Source organism: Falco naumanni, chromosome 12 (genome assembly GCF_017639655.2).
Source record: "Falco naumanni isolate bFalNau1 chromosome 12, bFalNau1.pat, whole genome shotgun sequence".
Classification (NCBI taxonomy): Eukaryota; Metazoa; Chordata; class Aves; order Falconiformes; family Falconidae; genus Falco; species Falco naumanni.
In genome coordinates, this window is record NC_054065.1 from 30286796 (window position 1) to 30298839 (window position 12044).

The window sequence follows — 12044 nt, forward strand, 5'->3', positions numbered from 1 at the left end:
CACAAGCCAGGAGCATTCTGCATGTGTTATTTCTTCCTCCTTAGATTTAGGAATTTTCCCTAATTCCATCTGGATTTGTGCATGCATGAATGAGAGCTTGGCAAATCTCTTTTCTTGTTAACACTGTGTTGCCGCACTGTAATAATACATGAAATAATTAAAACTTCTCATATCCTGTGTGCCTGGGATCTTTAGCTACTCTTGTGGTATAAGTAATCAAAGGTGAAGGTATCTTTCTGTGGGGTAAAATAAAAAACATGATCACTTTTGACTACCTATGTCAATCTGAAAAAAGCTTTTTCGTAATACTGTGGTATCAGAATTAAAAGCCTACAGTACTTTTATGTTTTGTTTGTGTAAAAGTAAACACCTTTCTTCTCAGGTATGCTTTTTTGAAGGTAAAATTAGCCATAGAATATACTTACAAAGTCAGGCAGCTCTGTGAGGCAAAAGCTTCATAATCACCCAAATCTCTTGTAGTTCTTGGGAGTAAGAATTCTCCCTTTGATTAGTTACTGCTCCATCCTTTGCATTGGGGTAAGCATGCTTAGACCCATGTTGAAAACTGTGCTGCATACAGATAAAGGTTAAAATGTATCTCTTGTCCAGTTTAAACTCTGTTTAATGCTTCAGTACTTTGCACAGCATAGCTGTGCAAATGTTTGTGCTGATGCGCAGGTCAAGGGGTGAGAGGCAAGCAATAGCTGGGAGGAAGGTAGGATAGATTATTCTGGTGTCTTAATGGTGCATGGATCTAGCGTCAATTTGGTGGAGTTGAGCAACAAATGCAAGAATGCTTAATCGTAAAAGCAAGGATTTTGTGTGCTGTGCATGGCAGTTAAAATGAGATAGGGTGCTGTGGCAAAGCCCAGGGTGGGGTTTTGCCAGGACTTTGTCGTAGTCTTCACTGTTTCTCACTTTCCTTCAAGGTGTGTGTTTGTGTGTCCTGTAGAAGAGGTTGCTGTACATCACTTGACCGTTAGATCTTATTATTGACGTCCTGGGGGTCATTTAAGATCATAGGTGCTTTGCTAAAGTGGACTGTTCAATTGTTAACTTGAAACAGTTTGCAAGAGCCTTCTGCAAGCACCATTTTAAAATCTCGCTGTACTCAGTTCTCACAGTATCTTCATGAAAATGCTTCCTATGTTCGCCCTCTGGAGGAAGGAATGCTTCACTTGTTCGAGAGTATTACAGAAGATACTGTGACAGTCCTGGTAAGATTTCTTATTCTTATTTTTAGTACTGAAAAAGATTTTTACAGAGCAAAAATACTTGTGGTGTTTTTTCCTTCCAGGAAACGGCTGTGAAATTGAAGGCCTTCTCAGAACATTTAGCTTCCTACTTATGCTTTTTAAGAAAGATTCTTCCGTATCAGTTAAAAAGGTACTTTAGATCTGATAGATCAAATTAAAGGGGCACTAAGTGTCAGGCATGCAGCATTGTCAACATCTGCAACTCAAATATTGTCAGCCCTGAAAGCACTGTGGCTTAAAAGGCAGAACCTCTGACTTTTAACAGCCCCCCTCCAGATGGGACTAACGAAAGCTGCACAGATTTTTAGTGTTTCTTGATGTTATTCAAAAGCATTGATACTAATTTGATATACTGAAACTGTTAATTTCTTGAGCCTGTCTGAAGATTATTTACCACGCAGTAAATATAGCACTGTAGTAAAAGTTGGCCAAATGCGTATCCTTTCTGCTGCAAAAATCTTTGTTCCTGAATGGCTTGAAGGGAGATGAATTATTAGTGTAAAGGACTGTTTAAAAAGAGGTTTTGGATTAAGGCAGAAATAAAAGCTTGTTTTATGCCTTCTTTTTACCTGTTCTGCTCCTTAGGAGACAAAAGTCTTTAAACTGATGCAATCATTTCCTTGCTGTGAGTGTAAACCATTCCTGGCTTGTGACTGAAGCCCCTAAGAGTGGGGATAGTACATACTCACAGTAATTTTTATGCATTGCTAAGTTACTCTGATATGTTAACCTTTCTAGACTAAATTCCTAGTCTACTGTTGCTTTGGACTGAGGATGCAGAGAACACTAGTTATCTACCCCAGAACTCAGGAATTTGTTTAAGATAATTGCTCACTTTCTTAAAAAAAATAATTCATATATTCCTAGTTTGGAAGAAGAGTGTGAGTCTTCTCTTTGCACAGCTGCTTTAAGAGCTAGAAATATGGAGCTACACAGAGACATGAAAAGGTTGACTGCAGTCTTTGAGAAGCTACATACATATGTTAGTCTTCTTGCATTACCAAGTAAGTGCCAGTTTTGGCTCAGTTAAATTGCGAGTGGAAGGTACTAGTTTTACTTTTGGACCAGCGCTGGGATTTTTTTTTTTCTTTTTTTTTTGTTGTCGCTGTGGGGGGGTTTTAACCATACACACATAAAATGCTACTTCTGTGATAGAGGAAAATAAGATTAATGCTACTCTTTAGGTACAGTCTAACTATGGGGCAAGTGAGTTCTGCAATATGCTCTGGCGTACTGAACCCTCTTTTATCCAGGCTGGGAGACTGAGTGTGCTGGAGAGTATTTGGTTAGTGCTGCAGACTGCTCCTTCGGGATGGGCATGGGCATGGGGTGGGTCTGGAATGATCAGGCATTGACGTGTACCACACTTTAGATAGTCATAGATAATTGAAGAGGAGAAGTGACTGTAGGTTTTTATGGTATGATTGGCAGTATGTCTTTGTCATCTCTTAATCATGAAATTGTTAACAGACTACATTTCATTACTAATTATCACTTCTAGCTCCTCCGGTTTTTAAGATTATTAAACTGCAATTCTTAATGGTAATGACTAAACAAAAATCAGGTAAAACCTTTGTGTGTATGTGTGTGGAAACTATCTCCAAATGCATACTGTAAATAAGAGGAGGAAACTGTTACTGTATAGCTTCCAGTTACTTCAGCCTTCACTCTTTAGAAGGGCCCAGATGGTCCCTCCTAGAGCAGTAAGTATGTAACTCCTTCTGCACGCGTAATTGGGTTTTGAGACTACAACAGTTGATACTTGTAAAATCTGAATTAAATTTACAAAACTTGGAAGTCTTTTACCTGCGTACTCTGTCAAAACTTGGTATTATATACATTTGATATTTAAGGGGAAATGTAAGTAAATGAATCTATTATGATTCTCATACTCCATGCATATGTTTCTAGTAGGTGGAAATTGGATTATTTTCAAAGCCAGCTCTTTTCATTCATGGTCAAATCTTAGTGGTGTTTGTTTTTCCTTTCTTTGTGGTACTCTTAGGTACAAAACCAGAAGGACTTCTTAGGACAAATTACAACTCAGTGTTTACAAACATTGCTGCAAGTCTTCATGGATTTCATGACCTTTTAAAAGGTGAGAGTGCAGGAATATTGTTATGTTTCAGTTCTGCTTCTTTCTGTTTAACATAGCACACGTACTCTCTCTGTAACCACATTGAATGTGTAATAACATGATAATCTGGTTTGCTTTGCCTTTACAAACTAAGAAAAGAAACTAAACCTACTAGCTGCTACTTTTGGGCACGCATGTGTGTTTCTCGCTTTGTTCTGTTAGCTTTGTTCTTCTTAGTTGCTGGAATATTTCATTGTGGCACTCTAGATCTCCCCAAGCAGCATCACTTCACTTTCTGAATTTCATTGCCTTAGTGGTAATAGCGTACAGAGTGAAACACCATGAAATGTACGTATTCTCCCCTGCTTACTCTACTGTTGACCTAGTACCTGTCTTCAAAGTGGCATTTTTCCTTAGGTTTTTTAGGTTGATTACTACTTTTAACGTTAATATATAACCGAAGCTTAGGAAGAAGTCTGTGTTCTTTCTGAAACTTCCTCCTTTACCTTCCTTTTATCAGAGGAACATGGACATGTTACGTTTTCAGTGAAGTGATGTTTGGTTAAAACTTGGTGTATTTTAATACACTGGTATTTCTGTATATCCTAGAATGACCTGCAAAAAGTTTTGTGTGGGGTTTTTTTTGGTGCATGTGGGTTTTTTGTGGTTCCACTACCACCATCCCCCACCACCCCCGAAGACTGTTAATTTTGCCTGAAAGAATTTTAGAATATAGGAAGCAGCATTCTAAACTTCTGCTAGTCTTTTAGATTTGCTCTGACAGAATTAAAAATACTTTTCCCTTGTAAGTCATGTAAGCTTAACGCTCGGATACTGAACATGACTGAAAATTCTACTTTTGAACGTCCTGATGTGAACCTATGGAAATAGAAAATGTACTTGTGAAAGGAAGTGCTAGTATAATGTCAGCTTGGATCCCCTGTATAGCTACACTTTTTGGGATACAGAATACACTTCTACACCTTTATTCTGCCTTGTGTGACAGGCATAATGTTGGTTCCTAATGATCACAAACAGTTGTCATAAGGCAGTGTACTGAGGAACTAAGAATATCTGGACTAAAGCTTTACACAGCTTAGAGGGGAGAAGCATTTGAAGCCTGAGGTCATAAGCTGAACTTTAAAGTGGTTGCTGAAATAGACAAAAATTGTTATTTGACATAGGTGTGTTTTCTTTTTCTAGATATTTCCAAGGACTACAGTCAGAAAGCTACTTTAGAACAAGATGTTCCAACGGCCACACAGAAACTCATAACTACAAATGACTGTATTTTATCCTCTCTTGTGGCTTTAACAAATGCAGTGGGCAAGGTAATGGATATTTTTGTTTCAGTATAATGTCCTAACTTGTGCAGGTTTTTCAAAAACACCTTAGTTGAATGGTTTGGAAAATCTTCATGTGCATCTCCTTAATAATGTGAGTACCAGGTTTGTTCTAAGGTATTTTCAGGCTACATGTTAAACACTACTGAGAGGGTGGTAACAGTAGGTACTGTGAAGGGGATGCTTTACATTAGTAAAGTCTAAGTTATGTGGAAGAGCCTGTAGCTTTTTTGAAATTCTTGTTGTGCAGTCCAGTTTCACTAAATGCTTGTCATTCTCTTGAAATAGTTAATTGCTGTGATGAATCTTTCTGGTCAACTTAATTTAAAAAGTGACTTTTGATGTGTCTAGATTGCCTCGTTCTTTAGCAACAACTTGGATCACTTCACTACTTCGTTGAGCTATGGCCCCAAAGGAGGAACAGAGTTCATCAGCCCTCTGTCAGCAGAGTGTATGCTGCAGTACAAAAAAAAGGCGGTTGCTTACATGAAGTCTCTGAAGAAGGTTTGTTCAGCTAGCATGCTTGCACAGGGAAAGCACAGTTCTGTTGATAGCTGGTTATGCCAAAGAGAATACAAACTAAGCATTTTCAGTATTTGGAATGGATGAGATTCTCTGAATGAGAATCTTGGCTGGGGAAATGAAACCCTTAGAGCAATAATGCTATTGAAAAATTTAGAGGGCATAGTCGCTTACATAGCTTGAGGGTAGGTGCAAGTTCTGCCGTTACCCATTACCACTAATCATTTCTGTGCCAAAGCTCCGAGGAGAAGAGGGTAGCTACTTGTTTTAGATTTCCTCCCGTATTTGCTGGGAATATGGAGTGAATGACATCATGTTTTTATACTTGCATTCACTGGAAGACAGTGGGAAGCAACAGGGGAAAAAAAAATAAAGGAGGTACGCTGGAGAAAATGTGCTAAACTAAAGGATTGAACGCTGCCAGGTCTCCCTGTTGTCTCTGGTAACAAATGATGGTGTGCTTAACAGTTCTTACTAAATCACTGTACTGTAATGTCTGTAAAGTGGACCCGAAGATGAGTTTGATCATTAATTAACACCTGGATATTTCAGAGGACTTTTTAATCAGGTGTGCATTTTGGGGTGGTATTTTTTGTGAGCTCAAGCCATTTTGTTTCTACTGGCTGGTAAACACTTGAAAGATGTTTTTCTTCCCTTCACTGAAGTAAGGAGGGCAATAAGAAAATAAACATTGAATACGTATTCTGATCTACCGTGCGACGTGTTTTGAGGTTTCTTTTATCCTTCCGCAGCCTTGTGCAGATTCAGTGCCTTATGAAGAGGCTTTAGCCAATCGCAGGGTTCTTCTCAGTTCCACAGAAAGCAGAGAAGGTCTTGCACAACAGGTATTCTGGTATAAATTTTACTGACATATACAATAGTGTATTTTGTAAAGGTAAAGTAGTATTAAATAGTCTCCACATATTTACATGTGTCGTTGTTTGTACATATACATGCATATACCGAAACGTAAAATTAGACTGTAGATTCCTGTAGAGTTTTGAAAGTGAAACTTATTCTTGTCAGGCTGGGTTATCCAATACTTGTTCTCCTGTACCTGCAGAAGGTACATGTAGTTGTAAGAGACAGGATTAGGCCATCGATGTCTTAATTTATAAATTCAAGAAGTCAGGCAATCTTTAATAATTTAAATAAATGCAAAATAAAGACAAGAATAAGGCATACTGAAGTATTTCTTTCTAATGTAATGTAGTGTTTTGAGTGCTTTTTTGGACTGTGCAGCATTTATTAGCACTGGTTAAGAACCATGATTTTTCTGTTCAGTTAGTAGATCACATTTTATCATTTTTGTAGTGTACATACATTTTTTTTCTAGAAGGTGAGGCAGAGGAAGGTTAAATAGTATTTAAAGGGCTTACGCAGTTTATCCATCTCCTATTAGTGAGACTCACTGATGAATACTAAAACTTCTTTATTAGCCTGAATGCTCAGCCTGTGCTTGAACTGTCACTGAACTTTTGCAGAAGAAAAACACTTCAGTTCGCTGCTTTTTTTTTTTTTTTTTGTAGTGGCCAATATTCAAAGGGTATTAGTAGAGAAGAGATTCATTTCAACAGGAATGTGTGGAGTGATATGATGTGTGCTATTCCATAGCTGATTTCTTAGCTGGAGAAGTGGGTTCTTCTGTCTGTGTCAGGGGGGGCAGCTGGGAGGAAAGCGATAGTCTTTCTAGCACAGAACAAGACAACGCTAGTGCCAGGCACACATTTTTCAAGTTTTCATAAAGTTCTTCCCTGTATCGTCATGGTTTTTTTCCGCCTAATGTGATGTTGCCAGTTCTATGAGCTGTAAGTTTGTGATGCATGCTTCAGACTAATTAAACAACGTGGTCATTTTTGACACGTAACCACAGTTATGTGTACAGCTCGAATCAGTAGTTTACCAAATGCGTTATTCGTTAGCTCCCTTATGTAATAGTTTAACACAATACTTTTCCTCTGTGTGGTGCTTTTCCCTTGGGTTCAATAACCTGGACTGTAAACTTTCCCTCCTAAAGGTCCAGCAGAGTTTGGAGAAAATTGCAAAACTTGAGCAAGAAAAAGAACACTGGATGCTGGAGGCCCAGCTAGCTAAAATAAAGCTAGAGAAAGAAAACCAAAAACTGAAGAACTCTCTCAGCGGACATTTAACTGAAACTATACAAGAGCATTCTGTTTTGCCAAATGTAGCTGAACAAAAGAAGGAAGCCACAGAAAAGAGTCTGAAGGAACCTATTAAGAGTACTAGTCTGGTAAGCGACCTTTTTCCTTCAACAGAGAAAATCCACTTTCTTTAGTAGTAGTACTGTTTGATCAGTGGAACACGAATAAGGAAAGCTTTTTGACTGTGTTAAAATGCATTGATACTTGGGCTCCTTGTATTTGCAAGCTGCTCGCTAATACTTTCTGCAGAGTTTGGAACTTCTTGGATCTTGAGATTTCACTGTCTTCAGTATCATGGAGGTATTTTTGTAGTTCTGTACTTGTATGACTGAGGGGGGAAGTGATAGGTGCTTAACTTCTAGATTTTTCTGCATTTGTAGTTAGGAGCTCTTGCAGGTATATATCTCGGGTCAGCTCTGAGTTTCTGATACTTTTTTTCATCTCTAGGTATGTTACAGCAAATGGAAGTAGGTAATAAGTATTTTTAAATGGGTTATAAGACTTATTACAGGTCACTTTACTATAGCTGAATTTTTTAACTTGAAGCTATTCAAGCTTTCAGAGTTCTCTAGAGCACTGATTTCTACATGATCTTCATAGCTGCATACAACTGGGGTTCAACAATTGATTTTGGAAGAATTGTTTCAGGAGAATGGCTTTCTAGCTACCGTGCTTAATGTAACTCACAGACCAACATATTGTATACATTTATACAGAAGAGAATACAGAGTAATGTATATATTTCTCACAAATTTACGTCTCTAGTCCTTTTGAGATCAGAAAAAGCCCTCTGATTCTCTATAAAGATATTCTTCCATGAAACTAGTTAGTGGCATACACCCTTCTGCTAGAGCTCTGTCAGTGCTTCACGCTGAGCTGTCAATCTAATTTACTAGTCGGAGTGGAAAGAAAAGAATCCAGAGGGTACTCAAGAAATCCAAGCTAGCTTTCCTCGCTTTCAGACATAAAAATTTGTGTTTCAGTGTACTGATGTACCTCTGAATTAACTTCAAGTGATCAAGCAGTTGCATAATCATACACGGTAGCTTACATCTTGTTGCTTTTATTACTTTTTCCCTGTGTACATTGTAAGTCAAAGGATAAGTTTGGAGAGTGGGTGTCAGCTTTAATTCTGTTAAAGGCATTCAGCTATATATTATTACCCTTGTTTGTTACAGGTACAATTAAATGTAAACTTAGTTTTAGTTGTAATCGTTGCAAGATTTTTTTGATGTAAAGTCCTTCTATGACTGTAGGTGAAATGACTTGCAGCTTTGGTATCTATTTTTGCAGTTCTCATTTAAGTGTATTTTCTTCCTTGTTCTAGATTGGAATGTTGACTATAACTACCGATAATGAAAAGGTAATCTGTTTTAAACATTATCAAAGTACATCTGGTAAATACTTCAATTCTGATTCTGTTAAACTTATGCCAGAGGTTTAATTACCAAGAGTATTGTCATATAATGGCATGAGTCACCTGTGTAGTCTGTATACTATATGTTCAAGTTTCTGAAATCCATATATTTCTTAATTTTCTTTTGCTGTTTAGCGAACCGTTAAGCAGTTTGGAGCAGTGTGAGCTGTGGTCCAGGCCTGTCCTCTGTAATTTGAGGAAAGCATTGGTCTGTCTGTACTACAGTAACCCTAACTGCATTCCAAGCCTCAACTCTTAACCCTTGTGGAAAGGCTTAAGCTGCAAAAAAGCCACTGACTGTAGTGCCTGGTATTTAACACTTAAGTACAGGCTATTCCAAACCAGAGATCACACTGAAAGAAACTTTGAACCAGCTGTCAGACTAAATGTTAACTCTTTATTTAGCACTTGCTGGGGCAAGAGCTTAGCAGAGTCAGGTTCAGTGCTTTCCCTTTTCTGATACTGGAAGGAACTGATGTGTGTTTTAGTTTACTCCTCCTTTTCTTCTGAAGATATTACCTGGCCCCACCCCTTTTTTAATAATAACTGATACAAGTTCTTAAAAACTACTGTGTAGCGCTGAACTGGAAGGTAACAACAAGTCATGTGAAAGCTGCCGCTAGTGGGTTGCTCTATAACATAAAAAAGTAAACTGGAGAGTTGTGATTAGTTTTGGGTTTTGGCTTTGGTTTTTAGGGTTTTTTTTTAAGTTCAAATGTCTAAAGAAGCTTCTGGAACATGCAACATTAGAAATAGTTCTGACTGTGAGCTTCTGAAATTTAGTTGTGCAAAGGAATTCTTCCTTGTTTGGGAAAAGCCAGTAAACTTTTATGTAGGCGAAAGCAGTCTGCTTCTGCAGTGGATTTTCATCAGAGACTTGATATGTTAAATCAAGATCACTTCTTACTTCTTCAGTCAGCTCTTTATCCTTTAAGGTAATCTGACGTTAAGAGTTACCATCGAGAGTGACAAATTGCAGAGTCACCTGCTGTAATTTGTTGTGTTTGGGGAATTTGATGCTTTTGGGTAGAGCAGCCAGGCCTTAGGAGGGAAGAGAGAAGAAGTCAGTATGGAGGACAATGTTGTGATGCAAGTATTCGGTCTATTAAACATAAATACCTGTCTGCTTTGATTTTTGCTTTGCCAGGCTCCAGATACCGAGTCTCGTGAAGATCTGATAAAAACCCACTATATGGCAAGGATAGCAGAACTTACATCTCATCTGCAGCTTGCTGACAGCAAATCGGTACACTTCCATGCTGAGGTGAGCATGCAGGCAGTGTCTGTGCTGAAAACAGTAAATCCATTTTTGAACTTTCCACAGGCAAGTGTTACTACAACAGTGAGTTTAAATATGTGGAACATAATGTTTCGTAATAAACTGTTCCTGGAGTATGTTTTTTGCCTGTGGTCTAGTATGCATAAAAATAGATACTGTAGAAATACTTCTTTTTTTAAAAAATAAAGTACTTTGGTAGCCTTGAATTGTGTGCATTAAGTAGTATGTGTATCATGTATAGGTTTGTTCGTATAAGCTGAAGCAGCTGGCTTTAGTTACCAGGCTGGTCTTGACTTAATGTTAAAGTCATACTGATGTCATTCAGAAAGATCTGAGTGTATTGTGAAGTGATGAAAACGGCTCTCCTCTGAGAAATTGGTTCTTAGGCGTAAGTTATACTTCAAGAATTAACAAAATGATTCATTGTATATGTAGTTTCCTGTTTTTATTTCAAATGAGGTAATTTTTGTTAAAAATAGTGGCTGTTTTGATTTGTGTAATTAACTGATGTGGAATATACCAAAGCTCCAGGTTAACAGAGGAAATCCTCTTAAATATTTTTTAATGATAATTGACATAGTATGGAGGAGCCATCTTTCTCTGAGATTTGAGCAATGTATGAAGTTAGTTGTGTTGTCCTTACAAAATATTTCCTAGTAATTATGTGAAAAATAAGATATTTAGAGCATTGGTAATACAACTCTGTATGTATCGAAAAAATTTATGAAATGAAAAAAAACCTTGGTGTTAACTATTACATTAACTTGCATTTGAAAACGTGCACAAGCTCTAAGTTTCTTGAAATCTAAAGAACGCAGAAAGATGGAAACATCCAAAATAATCAGTTAAAGATGGCGCAAGGCAATACTCTGGAACTAACTTTCCTCCCTTCTGCCTTCCCTGTCCTGTTCTGGTTGACAGTGTCGAGCACTTGCCAAAAGGCTGTCTTTAGCGGAGAAGTCCAAGGAATCGCTCACGGAGGAGTTGAAACTAGCTAGTCAAAACATCAGTAGATTACAGGCAAGTAAGATGTTACACAACGTAATAGATGTAACTGTGTGTAAGGGGAAGCTGGAGGAGAAAAATTACAACTGTCGAACAGGGCCTAGCCTTTACTAGGTCCTTAGTTATGTGATGTGAAAACTCTAATGATATGTAGAAAAGAGACTTAAATAATCAACTTTATACCTGGGATCTGAAGTGTAAGTGAAACATGCTTGCAAGTAAAAGGTTATAGTAGCCAAACCTGTGTTTTAGCGCATCTGGTGTTAAGACTTATTTTAAAAACGGGGGTTTTCTTAATGTCAAATGGTGTGGTTGTGTGACTGATTTCAGATAATACACTGAATTCTTAATCCTTTCTGGCACCTGGGACTGAAAATCTTAAAAATGCTGGGGTGTTTTATTTGAAAGATGGCTTAATATTAGGCAAAAGTAACTTTGGGGTTACTTCAAGAAGCCGTTGTTAACAATAGATAATAAAGACGCCAGATGCTGTGTGAATGTCCTGTCCCTTTGTCCTTTCCCTCCCCACACAGTTGTGAAAGGAGCCAATAGCAAAATAAAGTATATATAAATGGGCAGTTCATGAATGCCTTTGTGTTTTGTTTATATTTAGTTTGTATCTTTATTGCTCACCCATCTGAGATAGTGAGTGCCTAAAATGCTCCATACATATAATAAGATAAGCGTGAATGTAATTATACACGCTTGAAAGAATTGTTCATAAACACAAAGGGCTCTTTTCATTTGCTCCTTAAACAAATTCCACAATCGATATCCAACTCTGCATGAGACGTTCATCTCCAATTACATATTAAACCTCCTAAGAAAAGCTAGCAGGCACACCGTTTGTGTGTTTCGTGGTCTGTGTAATATCGAGTCCTGGAATTGTTCAGGTTGAAGGGTCCTCTGAAGGCAACCTGGTCCCTTCCTTTGGTCGGAGCGGCGGGAGTTCAGATCAAGCTGTTGAGTCGGGTGTTCCCGGC

The 12044-nt window shown here is 37.9% G+C and overlaps 1 protein-coding gene across 3 annotated transcripts in view; it reads left to right on the forward strand.

Annotated features, from left to right (window-relative positions):
- The window catches only part of PPP1R21 (protein phosphatase 1 regulatory subunit 21), a 33446-nt gene that overhangs the window by 15757 nt on the left and 5645 nt on the right, over positions 1-12044 (forward strand). For all 3 annotated transcript variants that reach the window (XM_040611663.1, XM_040611661.1, XM_040611662.1), the window contains 11 exons: positions 1116-1217; positions 1298-1386; positions 2124-2260; positions 3262-3354; positions 4537-4664; positions 5028-5180; positions 5951-6043; positions 7216-7449; positions 8688-8723; positions 9925-10041; positions 10978-11076. In XM_040611663.1, coding sequence (XP_040467597.1) covers positions 1116-1217; positions 1298-1386; positions 2124-2260; positions 3262-3354; positions 4537-4664; positions 5028-5180; positions 5951-6043; positions 7216-7449; positions 8688-8723; positions 9925-10041; positions 10978-11076 — 1281 coding nt within the window. The remainder of the gene's footprint in view (positions 1-1115; positions 1218-1297; positions 1387-2123; positions 2261-3261; positions 3355-4536; positions 4665-5027; positions 5181-5950; positions 6044-7215; positions 7450-8687; positions 8724-9924; positions 10042-10977; positions 11077-12044) is intronic.